This window comes from Staurois parvus, unplaced genomic scaffold (genome assembly GCF_062004578.1).
Source record: "Staurois parvus isolate SC_StPar_1 unplaced genomic scaffold, SC_StPar_1.0 ptg000210l, whole genome shotgun sequence".
Taxonomy (NCBI): Eukaryota; Metazoa; Chordata; class Amphibia; order Anura; family Ranidae; genus Staurois; species Staurois parvus.
Window position 1 is genome coordinate 2,528,556 of NW_028318006.1, and position 17,650 is coordinate 2,546,205.

At 39.5% G+C, this 17,650-nt stretch overlaps 1 protein-coding gene across 2 annotated transcripts in view; it reads left to right on the forward strand.

Moving 5' to 3' along the window:
* Positions 1-17,650, forward strand: part of COLGALT2 (collagen beta(1-O)galactosyltransferase 2) — a 126,972-nt gene that overhangs the window by 55,650 nt on the left and 53,672 nt on the right. The window contains exons 2-5 of one of the 2 annotated variants that reach the window (XM_089678828.1): positions 10,398-10,508; positions 14,124-14,241; positions 14,497-14,631; positions 17,379-17,583. In XM_089678828.1, coding sequence (XP_089534954.1) covers positions 10,398-10,508; positions 14,124-14,241; positions 14,497-14,631; positions 17,379-17,583 — 569 coding nt within the window. The remainder of the gene's footprint in view (positions 1-10,397; positions 10,509-14,123; positions 14,242-14,496; positions 14,632-17,378; positions 17,584-17,650) is intronic. The other variant, XM_089678829.1, reaches the window with a different exon arrangement.

The window sequence follows — 17,650 nt, forward strand, 5'->3', positions numbered from 1 at the left end:
TTTTTCTCTGTTTATTAACTTCATGTTCCTTTCAGTAGCCTTTAGAAGAGAGAATATTGAAATGTTATATTAATTTTGAATTTTTTTACCTCTGATGAAAGACAGAAGTCCTATAAAATTCCGCATCATGTACTGGTAACTGGTAGACAGCATACTTATTCATTTCTCATAGTGATCCATAAAAGCTATCGTTATTACAAACAATGATTTCTCTTTGTATGACTGACTATGAATGACTGGCTTTGTGCGCATTTAGCCAGGACAGTGTGTGTGAGGAATGTAAACATAGACAGGACATGCTGAATGTACATGTTGGCTTTAAAAGTGACATCTGACACCGTGTAGAGGTTAAGTCCTAATTGGACAAGGGATGAGCTGAGACCGGTAAAGATATTTTTTTTCACATACTGATGTGTGAGGCACCCTAAGTTCCAGATGGTTGAAATTCCAGTGAAGACCTGACGTAAATCATGATTACCACTATGAAGAGAATCTGTACTCTCTGAATTTTACTTGAAATTACATGTTGGTAAGTTGGTAATGGATAAATAATGGTTACACCATGTCCCTCTTCTGAGATGGTCCTCATTTATTAACATCCACTTAGAAAAGAGAATATACATTTTGCTAGGTGAAGAGCCTCTACTCTTTTATAATGTCAGGTGTGATGCTGTACTGCTGTTCTAAGCCATCTTTTTGTAATCTCAGCATTCTGAGTGGCTTTTTTTCAGGCACCTTTTAGTGCAAAGAGTTTTGTCTTTCATTTCATTTGGGCAATAATTTTGACATTAGTGGAAACCATGGGCCTGATGGTAAAGGGATCACATTCCCGTATCCTACTGGCTACAGTGACTTCCCTAGCATCGGTTATATAGCTTTATGATATAGCCACTGGTAGATTATTGTCTTCCTGAGGAACAGTTGCAGATGAATTCCAGACACATAATAAAACATAATTTACTCCAGTTATGTAATTGTTAAAAATCAATAGGATCCAGTCACAGCTGAGCACTTTATCGCTCGAAGATTCAAAATGTTCAACATCAAAAATCTCTGAGCAGCAACACACTGGGAGTGAAAGATAAAAAATATGCACTTTGGTGCTGTAATTCTTCACACTATGCTGACAATATAGCTGTCACAGGACTAGCAGAGGTCGAACTCATGAGAAGGCTCTCCCTTACACCTCCTATTCTGTTTTTCCCCAAAGATTGATGGCAGAATAGACAGGACACAAGGTGGCAGGGGCTCCTGTAGTAAGTACTGGCCAGCAGAAGAACTGGATCTTGCAATGAAGTAGAAGCTGAAGAACAGGAACTTGTGTCGGATGTCATCAGAGGTCTTTGAGAAACAGGAGGCATGAATGTGGTCAGACAGGCAAAAGTTGGCAATGGGTAGGCAGCAGAGGTACAGATGTGGAAGGCAAGAGTGTAAACAGGAGCCAAGCCGAGGTCAGTATCACCCGTGGAGAAGATGAGATGAAGGCATTAACAAGTTGCGTAGTCAAGAAGCAAGTCAGAGGTGTGGTACTAGAGCAATCAATGAAGGTCTTCAAATGTGCATGCTGATTCTGTGTACAGTTCTGTGGACTGTTCTGTGCACATGCGCTATGAACTCAGCTTTCCTGACAACAGCACAGGAAACATGCTTACAGGAGGACTCCTTGATGATCTACTCAGTTGGTTGCCACTCCTTCACTGTCCACCCCCTGAGGCTGAAGAGAGTTTTAGAACAGGCTCACCTTATTTATTAACATCCACTTAGAAAAGAGAACATACATTTTGCTGAGTGAAGGGCCTCTACTCATTTATAATGTCAATTTCAGTGTGTTCTACAGAATCAAGACTGTTTTTCTGATATGTATAATAAAAATATACTAGATCATATGAACTAGGCTCAAAAGAATTTTAAAAGTTTAAATTCAGGAGAGAATTAAAGACAACCTTAGCACCAAAGGTTGCAAATTCTTGTGGAGACACAAATGTAGCAAAATCATCACATGAAATCTAATAAAATGTGATACTAAATGCAGGATTTCAATACTGACAACCTTGTAGGTGGTGATATTTGAAGGGGTTCCAGTGCCAAATATAGGTGGTACAGTGACTACCCAACCTCCCTTGATCCTTACCCCTAGCCTGGTCCCTAAGCTGGCCTTAGTATTTAGCTTTCCCCTCACTCTAGCCCTATATTTGACCTATCTCCCCAACTCAATGCATATGTGGCCCGAAATTATCTCCTTGATGAGGAGATAGGAGAGAAAATATGGAATATTTCTATGCTGGGATAGACACTGAAAGCACATATTCCTTTTTCCTAAAAAAAAAAAGCAGTGTCACGATGCCAGAATTACAAGTCACTTGTTTATTATGTTATAGAAAAAGAAGTGTCTATAGCTGCTGCCTAAAGCATAGGCAGAAGCTGCAGCATTAGAAAGGAGTATCAAGCAAAATATAATCTGTGTTTGCACTGTGAACTATTACCAACATTTTAAAAAGAAAGCAGGTACATTATACTGTCCTACTAACAGTTAGCTGACAGCAGCAAAACTGACAGAAGCAGAATTGTGTTTCATTCCAAAACTGAATTTACTTCTATGAATAGTTCTGTAAAACTGCAATACAATTACATAAACTGAAGTTACAATATGCTTGTAAACATGCTTCTCACAAATGCATAAAATGAACATATTTCTTACAAACAGCTACCTACAATTCACATTAAATATATTCTCGGGACGGGAATGGGAAGGGGCCATCCCCAAACTGTTCTCACAGAGTTGGCAGCAAAAATTGTTCAAAATGTCTTTGTATGCTGATGCCTTAAGAGTTCACTCAAACTAAGGGGCCAAGCCCAACCCCTGAAAAACAACCCCACACCATAATCCCCCCCTCCACCAAACTTTACACTTGGCACAATGCAGTCAGGCAAGTACTGTTCTTCTGGCAAGCGCCAAACCTAGACACGTCCATCGGATTTCCAGACAGAGAAGCGCAATTTGTCATCTAGGGAACACGTCTCCACTGCTCTAGAATCCAGTGCTTTACACCACTGCATCCAATGCTTTGCATTGCTCTTGGTGATGTAAGGCTTGGATGCAGCTGCTCAGCTTTGGAAACCTATTCCATGAAGCTCTCTACGCACTGATGTTGTGCTAATCTGAAGGCCACATGAAGTCTGGAGGTCTTTAGCTATTGACTCTGCAGACACTTGGCAACTTCTGCTCACCGTGCGCTTTAGCATGCGCTGACACTGCAGTTGACTGTGGAATATTTAGTAGCAAGGAAATTTCACGGATGGACTTATTGCACAGGTGGTATCCTATCACGGTACCATGCTTGAATTCACTGAGCTCCTGAGAGCAACCGATTCTTTTACATATGTTTGTAGAAGCAGTCTGCATGCCTAGGTGCTTGATTTTATACACCTGTGGCCATGAAGGTGATTGGAACACCTGAATCCAGAGATTTGTAGGGTGTCCCAATACTTTTGGCAATATAGAGTGTACAGTATATATATATATATATATATATATATATATATATATACAGTTGGGATCGAAAGTTTGGGCACCCCAGCTAGAAATTTGTATTAATGTGCATAAAGAAGCCAAGGAAAGATGGAAAAATCTCCAAAAGGCATCAAATTACAGATTAGACATTCTTATAATATGTCAACAAAAGTTAGATTTTATTTCCATCATTTACACTTTCAAAATAACAGAACACAAAAAAAATGGCGTCTGCAAAAGTTTGGGCACTCTGCAGAATTTAGAGCATGCACTGCCCCCTTTGCCAAGCTGAGACCTGCCAGTGTCATGGATTGTTCTCAGTCATCGTCTGGGAAGACCAGGTTATGTCAATCTCAAAGGTTTTAAATGCCCAGACTCATCTGACCTTGCCCCAACAATCAGCACCATGGGTTCTTCTAAGCAGTTGTCTAGAAAACTGAAACTGAAAATAGTTGACGCTCACAAAGCTGGAGAAGGCTATAAGAAGATAGCAAAGTGTTTTCAGATGTCAATATCCTCTGTTCGGAATGTAATTAAGAAATGGCAGTCATCAGGAACAGTGGAAGTTAAAGCAAGATCTGGAAGACCAAGAAAAATATCAGACAGAACAGCTTGCAGGATTGTGAGAAAAACAATTCAAAACCCACGTTTGACTGCACGATCCCTCCAGAAAGATCTGGCAGACACTGGAGTTGTGGTACACTATTCCACTATAAAGAGATACTTGTACAAATATGGTCTTCATGGAAGAGTCATCAGAAGAAAAGCTCTTCTACGTCCTCACCACAAAAATCATCGTTTGAACTTTGCAAATGAACATATAGACAAGCCTGATGCATTTTGGAAACAAGTTCTGTGGACCGATGAGGTTAAAATTGAATTTTTGGCCGGAATGAGCAAAGGTACGTTTGGAGAAGAAGGGGCACAAAATTTAATGAAAAGAACCTCTGTCCAACTGGTAAGCATGGGGTTGGATCAATCATGCTTTGGGGTTGTGTTGCAGCCAGTGGCACAGGGAACATCTCACGAGTAGAAGGAAAAATGGATTCAATAAAATTTCAGCAAATTTTGGATGGTAACTTGATGCCATCTGTGAAAAAGCTGAAGTTAAAGAGAGGATGGCTTCTACAAATGGATAATGATCCTAAACACACCTCAAAATCCATGGGGGATTACATCAAGAGGCGTAAACTGAAGATTTTGCCATGGCCTTCACAATCTCCTGACCTCAACATAATTGAAAATCTATGGATAGACCTTAAAAGAGCAGTGCGTGACAGACAGCCCAGAAATCTCAAAGAACTGGAAGACTTTTGTAAGGAAGAATGGGCAAAGATACCTCAAACAAGAATTGAAAGACTCTTGGCTGGCTACAAAAAGCGTTTACAAGCTGTGATACTTGCCAAAGGGGGCAGTACAAGATATTAACTCTGCAGGGTGCCCAAACTTTTGCAGATGCCATTTTTTTGTTTTCTGTTATTTTGAAAGTGTAAATGATGGAAATAAAATCTAACTTTTGTTGACATATTATAAGAATGTCTAATCTGTAATTTGATGCCTTTTGGAGATTTTTCCATCTTTCCTTGGCTTCTTTATGCACATTAATACAAATTTTTAGCTGGGGTGCCCAAACATTCGATCCCCACTGTATATATATTGCACAGCTTGCTATGGGGGCACCCGTGCAGGTTCGCTCCTGAGCCACTGCTCTCTGTGTCCATTCTAACACGGACTGTGGCTTAGCCTTTCCCCCACTCCCCCCTCACTGGCATGATTGACAGTAGCTGGAGCCAATGGCAGAGAGAGACCTGTGATAGCCGAGGCTCTTGTGCACATCACTGGATCAAAATTTAGCGCAGGTAAGTATAAGGGGAGGTTGGGGGGAGGCTGTTGCACAGTGAAGGTTTTTTACCTTCATACATAGATTGTATGAAGGTAAAAAAAAACTTGAGCCTTTACAATCACTTTAATGTATTTGGACTACATAACACATTGTTAGGACTACATAACACATTGTTAGGACTACATATCAGATCCATCTCTTCTCCATAACAAAGAGAGGAGTTTTGTAGTCCAAGGAGATAGCAGGGAACAATGGCAACTGATTAAGGATTCAGAGACAGAGAATACAGGAAGTTATCAGGTTACATGATTTCTCACGGGATGGATACCTACTTTTTTGCACCTGTTGAACAGCTAAAAACTCCTTCAATGGTATATTTAACAGACCAAAAGGGAGCAAATAAGAGAAATATATTGGTAACGTTTACATACAGTTTAACATTTTCTAATGATAACTTTGGTATTTAGAATTTATCATTTGTCTATATATGTCAATCAAAATGAGACCTACATGAGACTTACGTTTAGAAAACAAAATGAACCTTTTTTCTATTTAATCTGTGTTATTGTCGTATGTCCTTACCACAAGTTATTGAATCAACAGAATGCAGCATTTTTTTAGTCAGCCCACAGCACAAAAGATCTTTTGCAGAGAGAGCAGACTTGGTTTTCTGAATGTCCAGGTTACAGGAAATATCTGTTTATTTGCAGAGGCTCTCCATTTCCATTTGTAGAACACAGTAGCTCTCTTCACTATCTGTCTGAAAAATATATGGCGAAGTTTGCAAAGTTATTTTTAGTGCTAGAACAAAACACATTGAGTTGTGCTGTAATCACGTTGTGTACTAAACTGAGCAAAATGAACAACATGGAAAATCACAGAAACATTTTGAAAGCGCACATTCATATTTCAGTACATGGATGACTAAAGAGGGTGAGTAAGGGTTTTGCAAGGCAATGCTTACCTCTTGGACTCTTTTCACCAATATGGGCAGCAATCCAGGCCAAGACAGACCGCCCGTTCCACCTGCTGAAATTCATCTGCAGAACAGCAGCACATTAGAGAATCCATATTGTAAACTATTGCAGGACCGAGGCTACATTTTCTTGTCCAATATGGACGGCAGCTGCATTTTTAAATTCAGTTATCATTCAAATACATTTATCACCTTGCCTTTTGATATGTGGAGACATATCATTAGACCACAGCAATTGAATTCTCCATGTATAATGTGTGAGTAATTACGTGATCAGATGAAAATGGATAATTTTTTGGCATCCAACCATAATATACAGTACATAAGCCCAGACAGACAGTAAAATTTCTTGGGCAACAGGCTGCCCTGTTTTAGCTGGTGAATATATACAGTATCTTATTTATATGAGCTAAAGAAAGCTCAAAAGAGAAACGCAAACCCCCAACTCTAAGCAAAGCTTTTTCTTTGGTTTTGGGCAGAGTGGGGTAGGGATAGACACAATGAAGTTTCCATTTGTTGACTGTGCCCTCATTTAAGAAATTTTCCTCTGAATTCTAGCGACAACCACAGCCTTTACTCTCTGCATTGCTGTCACTGGCACACAAAGAGAACTCTACCTAATGGACTCCAGGACAGCAATACATTTATTGCAGGAGTATTTACTGTTCAAGTATATGCAAAAGTAATTTCAACAATTTTTGTCTGGAGTTAGGCTGTTGCAACCAATTAAAAAGAACAGTGTAGCCATGAAGAGCTGTGATTGGTATTCTATAAATGACCTATGGGTGTGTGTGTGGGGGGGGGGGGGATTGGCGGTTATTGAGGTGCTTTCACCAAAATCCTGCCTTGTCTATACTGTGGCAGTATTGTGAGATAACAGAAGGTTACATCCTAAAGAGTGGTATAATTGGATAATAAAACAAAGAGTTGCCAAATGCAATAACTGCTGTGCTGATCTACAATATTCTATAATTCTTGCAAAGTCACAAAGTTCTTTTCTAACACCTAACACTAAAAATATATATCCATAACAGATGGTGGTAAACAGTGATGCCAGAGCATGCTGTGTCAGCAGGTCACTATTTAAAGTAAATTTGTCTATACCCAAATTATGCTAACATTCAGCATTACAGTGCACTCAGCACTACATCGTACTGTAAGTACCAAATGACACTTGCACATACCATTAGTTCTTGCCTTGTGTTCTTGGGCTGGTGTTCCTATTGGCCATTTTGGTCACCCCTCTTAAAGATCAGCTCAAAGGAACAAGACCTATTAGAGTACTGACTGTGTACACAATGTGATAGCTGTCAGCTCAGCCACAACAAAGTGAGAGCTGTGGATGAGGTAAGGGATGTAGAGGTGAGAGCTGTAGATGTGAGGGGAAGTCTGAGTACAGAGCTGTGAATGGAGAGGAGGATGCAGAGGTGAGAGCTGTGGATGGAGAAAGGGGGTGCAAGAGTGAGTGCTGTGGATGGAGGAAGGGGATACAGAGGTGAGAGTTGTGGATGGAGATAAGGTGCAGATGTGAGACCTGTAGAAAGAGGAGGGGGTGGAAATGCAAGCTATGGTTGGGGAAAGGGGTGCAAATGCGACAGCTATGGATGTGAAAAGGAGGGTTCAGAAGTGAGAGCTGTGGACAATGGGGGGGGGGGGCGGGGCAATGCTGACAGGTATAGATAATGGGGAAAAGTGAAATGTGGATGGGGCAGGGATGAGCTGTTGGGGGTGGGGAATTTCACAGTGGATGGGGGGTGCAGAGGTGATATGTTGACATGGGTGCAAAGGTAAGAGTTGAAAGAGTGTTAAAGAAGTGAGCAGTGAATAGCTACATTGTGGGGGATGGGGGAGGGGTGCTTGAGCAAGGGGGGATATTTTGGCATGAGGAGATTCGCTGGGGCCAGTAAAGCCTACACAGTTCAGTGGTCACAGCTTTTAGGGTGCTGCTGTCACATACCTTGTAAATGATATATTCCTTGCCACTATAGTTTGTATCTCTTACTGTCGTATGTTACATATTAATGGCCACTAGACTGTACTCATGAATGCTGCACTGTATACAATGGGGTGTATGCTACATACTCCTGAGCTCTACACTGCTGAGCTGAGCTGCACATTACATATTTTTGACCACTGCACTCTGTATGATACAGCAAACAGATTGCAGCTGGCAGAACTATGTAACATACAATGTACATTACATATTTGTACAGCAATTTGGATAGTACTGATGTTTTAATTTTTGTATAGAGAGTATTTTTGTATTCACCCATTATTTTTATGGTATAAACATAATGATTCTTCTCTGAGTGATCTGCGGTGTCTAGCTCAGTTTTCATCAACCCTGGTTCTTTGCTCTGACCAATTTAGTGGGAAGTCCATTGTTACCAAGTGAAACCAATTTAAGAGGAATGCACAATAGAACGATAATTTATGATTGATGACAACTCTGAGCAATGGCTAAGCAATCCATTCTATATGAAAGAAATAATGAATGTTTCCATATGTGTTTGCTACCACCCTTCCAGTAACCAGAACAGAGCTCTATAATCAGAAGGGATACTTTGACCACAGTCAACATCATTTGGCAGGAAAATGCAACACGGAATAAATTAGGAGAGCTTCGAAAAACATTTTGCAGAGGGTCCCTAATCTACAGTATTAGAAGTATAGGACCTGTACAGAAAATTTCACAACCAAACACAGATATTAGTGATTCTGTGTTACACTGTAGTCCACCTTTAGAAAACCTTCACTTCTCACTATTTCTCAGATGTAAAAATTCTTCTGATTTTCTATAGTCTTTTAATAAAAAAAAAAGGCAAATATCTACCCACGCAACTGTGTTCTTGGATAGAGTGACGAGACCCCCTATCAGGTTTTTATTACTGTCTGTGTCCCCACTGGGGAAATGCACCCTTTCTATTTGTCAAGGTGATCATTGTCATCAGAAAGAAATGCACCATTTGTCACTAGAGGAAGAGGTGTTGTGAAATCTTCCAATGGGAACACCTGTTCCATTGAAAATGGTCTAAAATGATGTTTTTCCTCAGTTTGGAGAGATTTATTCTCAATTCCTGTTGGGTCTCTGGGACAAGAAGTGAAGGGAAACTGCCTGAGAGCTCTTGGGAGGAGTTCTGAAGTAGGGTGCTGTGATATTTCAGAAAGCATTGTATAGCACCCTGATGGCCCCTCCTACAAGCCATGATCTGCCCGCATTGCATAGAGATTCACAGAAAAGACACATAAGATATGTAATTAAAACAATAGCTTAACTTAAAAAGTTAATTTATATATTGATGAGGATAAAAAGGAGGAATCAAAGAAGACATCATATAAACATATTAAACTTCTGATTTAAGAATAATATAAAGCAATTTGCCAAAGAAAGCTAAAAGAAATCATGTTGCTTTAAGGTCAAATATACAATGACCCAAAGCATACTGCAAAAGCAACCAAAGAGTTTAAGGTAAAGAAGTGGAATGTTATGCAATGGCCAAGTCAATCACCTGACCTGAATCCGATTGAGCATGCATTTCACTTACTGAAGACAAAACTGAAGGGAAAATGCTCCAAGAACAAGCAGGAACTGAAGACAGTTGCAATAGAGGCCTGGCAGAGCATCACCAGGGATGAAACCCAGCGTCTGGTGATGTCTGTGCGTTCCACACTTCAGGCTGTAATTGACTGCAAAGGATTTGCAACCAAGTATTAAAAAGTGAAAGTTTGATTTATGATTATTATTCTGTCCCATTACTTTTGGTCCCTGAACAAGTGGGAGGCACATATGCAAACTGTTGTAATTCCTACACCGTTCACCTGATTTGGATGTAAATACCCTCAAATTAAAGCTGACAGTCTGCAATTAAAGCACATCTTGTTCGTTTCATTTCAAATACATTGTGGTGGTGTATAGAGCCAAAAATGTTAGAATTGTGTCGATGTCCCAATATTTATGGACCTGACTATAAATGGATGTGGATAGTAAACATAATGCAAAGTATCAAGACACCATACAACTTGAAATGTGCAGTCCTACATAAAATTGTGTTTTTCATTTGTCCTAGGGCAGCAACAGACCACAATATTGATAACACTACAGCCATATTACGGGAATGGTTAAAAAATGTACAGAAACTGTACCATTTTGTGGAGTGGAGACCTATGTCAGAACCTCAGTGAGTATTGTGTTATTGTTCAAAAAATGTTAATGATTATGAGATGTTGCAACAATACACTAGGCCTAAAGGATGTGAGGACCCCCTGCAAATTACTGAGTTCAGGAGGATTGTGTGTCCCTGTAATCAGTGCAAGGTCTAAAAAGACATGCAATGAGTTTGGTGTGGAGGAACTCCCGTGGCCAGCACAGAGTTCTGACCCTAACCTAAATTAAAACCTTTGGACACATTAAAACACAATTTGTGCGCCAGGTCTTGTCCAACATCAGTACCCGACTTTACAAATGCTCTTTCAGCTGAATGTCTTGCAGAAGCGTCTTCCAGAAGCGTAGAAGCTGATATAGCCGCAAAGGGGCAACTTCATTTTAGCATGAATGTTTTTAGAAAGAGATGTCCAACAAACTTGTATAGGTGTGATGGTCAGATCCACAAACTTTGGCCATATAGTGTACCAAATCCTACATGGATCTTTAAAACCACACCACTATACAACTTTGTATGCACTGTACAATATGAATATTTTTTGTTTTCAGTTGACAAGATCCTCACTTTTAATGCTTTTGGACTGAATTGTTTAGTATGTGCCATGACCTTTACACAGTGATTAAAGTATTAAGCGCTCCAGAAGCAAAAGGAACAAAAAATATATTGTTTCATCCTCAGTGTCCTCAGGCAAAATGCAAACTTAAAGTGTTACTATACCCACAACAGTAAAATCAGTCTGTATATGTAGTAAAGCATGCTTGTTATACTCGTGAAGCCTAAGGGGTTAATCCTCTGCATTATGTAAAAACGCTGTTTGATCCTGACTTCTCTGATCCTCCCCTTCTTCCAGTGCCCCCCATCTTATCTCCTGATAAGACATATCATGTGGAGTCACTCTGCACATGGCCAGTTTGGTGTGTATTGCTAGAAAGTTTTTTTTTTTTCTTGGAAGAGTGCATGTGATCAGCACACGACCAATCAGCACAATGCAGACAAAGGTCAGGGGTTCTGCATCCTCCTAGAGCAAAATGAAAACCTCACCTACAAGCTTTAACCGGAGCTTGGCTGGACAGTGACAGAGGTCACAAGACTGCTATACACTGCTGATGAGAAAAGGTATTTAACCGTTTATATTTACTAAAATAATCGCATTTCCATATTCTGTGTACTGTGGGAGACTGGATATAGTGAATGCAGGGTCCTGGGTTTAGTAACACTTTAAGTAATACATTTACAGTGTACAACTATTTACTGACTCTGCTTTTATTTTATTTATTTATTTTTTTATAAATTTGTGTGTCTATAGCGAATTTTGAACCCAGATAACATCCTGCTTCTATGGCTTCTGGGCAATAAAGTAGTGACTACATACAATGCAAGTTTTTTTTTAAGAACGATCCTTACACAAGTAACAAGATTTACCCTTTGTTACAGCAAGTTTGTAAATTGTGAGCATCAGTGTGCAGCCAAAAATACAGAAATAAAACAGGTGAATGCTGTGTCTATAAAAGGTTTAGATGTGACCTAAAGGGTAATTTTACTGACATGTACAGCCCATTTCCCTGCATCTGGGTGTTTTGAATGTGGTATCAGATTAAATAGTCTGTAATGGCTGATATTGTTCAAAGTATCATAATAAATTTTTTCTTCACAAACAGGATTTTGAGGACATTATAAATTATAATCTGATTTAAATATTTGTATATTTTCTTCCAAATACAAAATATGATTATTGTATTGAGAGCTCTAACTATTTTTAAGTTCGACCTCCAAGCAGATATAAGAGATACAGATTAAGACAGTTAGGTGTGCATACAGCTGGTCATAGGCTAGTAGTTTTATGAAAAATGTTCATACAAGCATTTTCAGTACATTCAATGACTTCGTGAATGTAAAAAGTATTTAAAAAATTCATTTGCGGGCAGCACAGTGGCTAAATGGTTAGCCCATCCGCCTGGCAGTACTAGGGTCGTTTGTTCGAATCCCAGCCACGGCACCTCCTGCCTGGAGTTTGCGTGTTCTCCCTGTGCCTGTGTGGGTTTCCTCCGGGTGCTCCAGTTTCCTCCCACACTCTAAAGACATGCTGGTAGGTTAATTGGATCCTGTCTAAATTGGCCCTTGTATATGAATGTGAGTTAGGGACCATAGATTGTACGCCCCTTGAGGGTTAGGGACTGATGTGAATGTACAATATATATGTAAAAGCGCTGCGTAAATTGACGGTTCTATATAAGTACCTGAAATAAATAATAATAAATAATTTGCTTTTAACATTTGATTTTGGAATGAATGTATTTTCCTGAACAAAATCTATTATCACTGCTAGAAATTTGTTCTTTCAAGAAATCATTTCCATCCTGCTCCTTTGAAATTTCTCATTAGTATGATCGAAAACGAATATCGATTTGAACCCACAAACCATTAGTAAATAGAATGAATGTTCTAAAGATGAAAAATTACAAAGGAAAATTTACTAGTGTATAACCAGTTTTAATCTGTAAGGCTTTGTTCACACTGGGGCTTTTGTAAACACTTTTCATCTAGCTGGAGAAAAGCACCTTCAAAAATGTCCCCAACCCACATTTTTGCAAACATGTTTTTAGGTGCATCACATGCTTGGGGGTTTTTTTTATTGACCAGAATTTTATTTTATTCTGGCTATTGAAATGACAAAACACTCAAGTTCTAAAGGTGCCTAGTACTTAGGCATGTTATATGTTTACACATGTTTAGATGAGTCAGGTATTTTTTTCTGTCCAAAAGATTTCTGTCCCTGAACACCCTGCCTCTAAACTCCTGGCAAAGCTGTATCAACACTGACCGACCATATTAATCAGTGGTGCTTAGGGTGAGCAGAGAACAGGAGAAAAAGAGGAATAAAAAGTTGTGATAGAGATTCTTCTAAGGTAGCCCATAGTTGACTCCATTTTCCTTCCTTCCACCATCACTCGATTCCTCCATCAACACAGTCCGTGTGATGGGCACATGCCTCCTGCATCGCTATTGTGTTCTGCCCTCTCAGCTGGCAGAACACAGTGATTACTGCTAGCAGCTATAGCCTGCCGATACAGGAACCAAATCTCAACCAGTCCCTACTGAACTGGCCAAATTTTGATCCATGTATGGCCAGCTTTAGAGTTGTTTTCAGTAGTATATCTCAGAACTGGATGAACAAGAATACAAATCCTTTGTCTTGTAAAACAGCTCCTTTGTATGTATTTTATCTGTGTATTTAGCTATTTCCATGAAACCATCCAAGGCAGTGGTTTAATATAAATCATATATTTAATAATGATTGGTTTTCAATCCAAAATTCAGACATAGAGATGTTGCTGTGACTTTATTGTTTAATGCTGTGCTCAGGCCTGGAGAAAATCTGTAATATAAATACAATATTCCTATATATGGTACATTTAATGATTACATGGCCAGGTGTTCTGCAAGAACAAGTGCAGTACATAAATGAAAAGGATAAAGCTCAGGAGAATTGTTGGAAATTTTCACGACTGTTGATCACAGCTGTAGTTTGCAAACATACTATGTACAAAACTAATTTTTAATTTAATTATGTGAACCTAATAATTATCAGAAAGTTGATCTTGGAATTTCATTCTTACTCTCTTTCTGTAGATCTTATACTGATGAATTTGGACCAAAGCACTGGCCATCTTCCAGATTTGTCCATGTGATTAAACTTCGTCAGGCTGCACTGCGCACTGCAAGAGAAAAATGGTCTGATTATATCCTTGTAAGTCAGTTATTGAACATTTGTCATTTAAAGTAATTAAAACGCATTGGTTCCTTTTGGTTTTATTTGGAACCAACTGCAATTAAGATTTAAATGAGTAATATTTTGCAATTAACCTTTGCCGTCATCAATTATAATAATAAAAACATCGATCAACTCTCAGTGTAAGCTAAATTAAAAATATATTTATAGAGGGTTTTTTTTCGAATTCATGTAATATGTACTTTCTTTTTTGAATCCCTTTTTTTTTGATAGTACATCGATGCAGACAACTTTTTAACTAATCCTCAAACATTAAATCTATTGATTGAAGAAAATAAAACAATTGTGGCCCCTGTGCTGGAATCTCGGACATTATACTCCAATTTCTGGTGTGGTATGACACCTCAGGCAAGTATTAAATCATTAATAAAATATGGCTGACCATTGCAGTGTAAGATATGGTTCAGAACAAAACTTTGCTAAAGTTGTTCTAATATATGGAGGTTTTAACATGAACAAATTGGTTTCTACATTATACAGCAGGGGTCTCCAAACTTTCTAAACAAAGGGCCAAGTTTAGTGTCCTTCAGACTTTAGGGGGGGCCACAGTATGAACAGCAGAATTAGAAAATGTCCTGACATCAGTGGTAGTAAACAATGTCTCATCTTTGGCATTAGGGGGAGGAACAGTGCTCCATCACTGGTATCAGTAGGAGAAATAGTGCCCCACCATTGGTATCAATGGGAGGAATAGTGCCCCATCGCTGGTATCAATGGAAAGATTAGTGCCCCATCATTGGTATCAATGGGAGGAATAGTGCCCCATTGTTGGCATCAGTGGGAGGAATAATGCCCCATCATTAGTATCAGTGGGAGGAATAGTGCCTCATCATTGGTGTCAAAGGAAGGAATAGTGCCCCATCTTTGGTGTCTGTGGGAAGAATAGTGCCCTATTGTTGGTGTCACTGGGAGAAATAGAGCCCCATTGTTGGTGTCACAGGGAATAACAGTGCCCCATCGTCAGCATCAGTGGAAGGAATTGTGCCTCATTGTTGGTGTCAGTGGGAGGAGTAGTGCCCCAAGGGCTGGATATAGGCAGTTAAAGGGCCACATCCAGCCCCCCAGGGCAGTTTGGAGACCACTGTTACACAGCAATGAAATGTATTCTTTATACTTTCAAATACATTTCACCCTGTTACTGTTCCTTAATAAAAATGTTATTGTCGAGATCTTAAGCAATTTTCATCTTACAGGCTAGACATTTGTAAAAAAAGAATAGTACCAGTGTTTTATGTTAGACTTCCTCTACTCATGCAATGACTTTGCAGTAGTATGAAATTGGTATATTTATGTAGCACCCTGTAGTGTGCTACTAGGCTAGTGTAGGTAATTTAATTGTGTATGACTCATGGTAACTGTGTGAGTCTGTAATTAGGTTGGGTTACTGCAGGTTAGGCTGGATGGCCTAACAGGTTGGGACTCAATCACCTCCACCTGGTTCTGGAGGACCATGGAACTTTCCAGAACCAAATGGCAGAAGGGGTGGAGACTTAATCTGCATGCTTATAAGAGTCTAACCAATCCCATGTTTGAGGCCCTGGTAGAGTGGTGAGACCAACCAATAAATATGGGATAGTCAGGCTGGCAAGAGAGTCAGGTGGAAGATGCAGTGCTGAGGAGGCTGCCAGTGGCCTGGAGGGGTCTCCTAGGTCTAGGGGGGCTGGCCTCCAGACTAGGGTTAGGCTGACTCAGGAGAATCCATTCAGCATCACAATATGAACAGGATCAAGGTCTGGGAGCAGTGCGAGCAAGAAGGACAGCGTGTGTGCATCAGCACACCCAGGGATTCATAAGGGGAAAGACTGCCACATGTAGCAGGTGTTCAAAGGACAGTGCTGTGCTTAATCTTTTATCCTTGTCCTTCTTGTCCTGGGAGATCTTCAGAACAGCCAGGAGGGCTGGTAGTGTCTGCAGGCTGTGAAGATGGGAGCAGTTCTACAGGGGAGAGGAGATATCTATGCACATAGTTTGCAACAAGCTAAGCTAACTTTCAGAGAGGCTGCTAGCTCCTACCCTGTAAGGGGCAGTTGCTACTGATCCAAAATGACTGACCACTTTCAAGGAAAAGAACAGTTCAAGATCTGTTTCTGTAAATTCAAAGGAAGCTGTTCCCGTGCATTGATTCAGTCAAGTTGGGCATCCCATAATCCCTATTACCCTATCCAAGTTATATCCCCTAATAAAATAAGAAAAACCAAGCTCATGGACTGTTCACTGACTGTGGTTGCAAGTGTGGAAAGTGCGGGTTGCCTGGCTGTGCTCTCAAGAGGGTAGTGCTACATTTATAAAATGGTTCCTAATATTTTGTATGCACTTGAGTAACTCCTCATGTAAATTGTTGAGAGGTGCTGTTGTGAGGGTCTTGCTACAGAAGCCATGTGTAGCAAAAAACTAGGTGACACAATCTAACTGTTCAATGCCCGATAATCACGCAATAAGTTAGATATTATCATTTAAAAAAAAACAAAGCTAAAATTTATAAAGCATGACGGAGTGCTTTACAAATGTGCTTAAAGCTCCATTTGTTTGGAGAACTTCTAAACACAAAGCAGATCACAATTAATATGAATGGGAGAGGGCAAAAGCCAGGAAGAGAGCTCCATGATATGACCTGTCAGTAAGAAGATCCCATTAGCTTAGTAAATAAAGCTAAGCTCTGTTTGCTTTATATACCCAATCATGTGTTAGGGAAAAGAAAAAAAAACATACAGGAGTTTTGCTTACATGTGACAGGATGACTGATGCAAACCTTTTATACCTTCTAAAGTGAACATTCGCTTGAATAAGTGAACAAGCTCTTATTTCTTCAGTGAATCATTCCCATTTAGTCAACCATTTTGTAGCTGGTACTATAAAAAAAGGTTTGCACTTATATGTAATTGCAATTTTAAACTTATATTTGCCTATTCCACTGCGTGTAGTGCAAACACCTGCTAATGTTACATTGGAATCACACAGTTGTTAGAGATAAAATGGTGGCTTTATTATATTTAGAAAAAGATAAACTATTATTTTATCATATAAGATAAATGTAACTTTTTTTTTCTCTGGCCTATATTTTGTAATTTTGTATTCCTGTTGTAATCCATTTTAAGGGGTATTATAAAAGGACTCCTGAGTATGCTGTCATAAGAGAATGGAAGAAAACAGGTTGTTACCCTGTACCAATGATCCATTCAACAATGCTCATTGACCTTCGAAAAGAAGCATCTCAAAATCTTCAGTTTTATCCTCCACATCCAGACTTTACTTGGTCATTTGATGACATCATTATATTTGCCTTCTCCTGCAGGCAAGCAGGTATGTATTTACACAGCAAATGTTTTTACACATATGCAGGCTTTTTCAATAAAGCAGTGGACTAAGT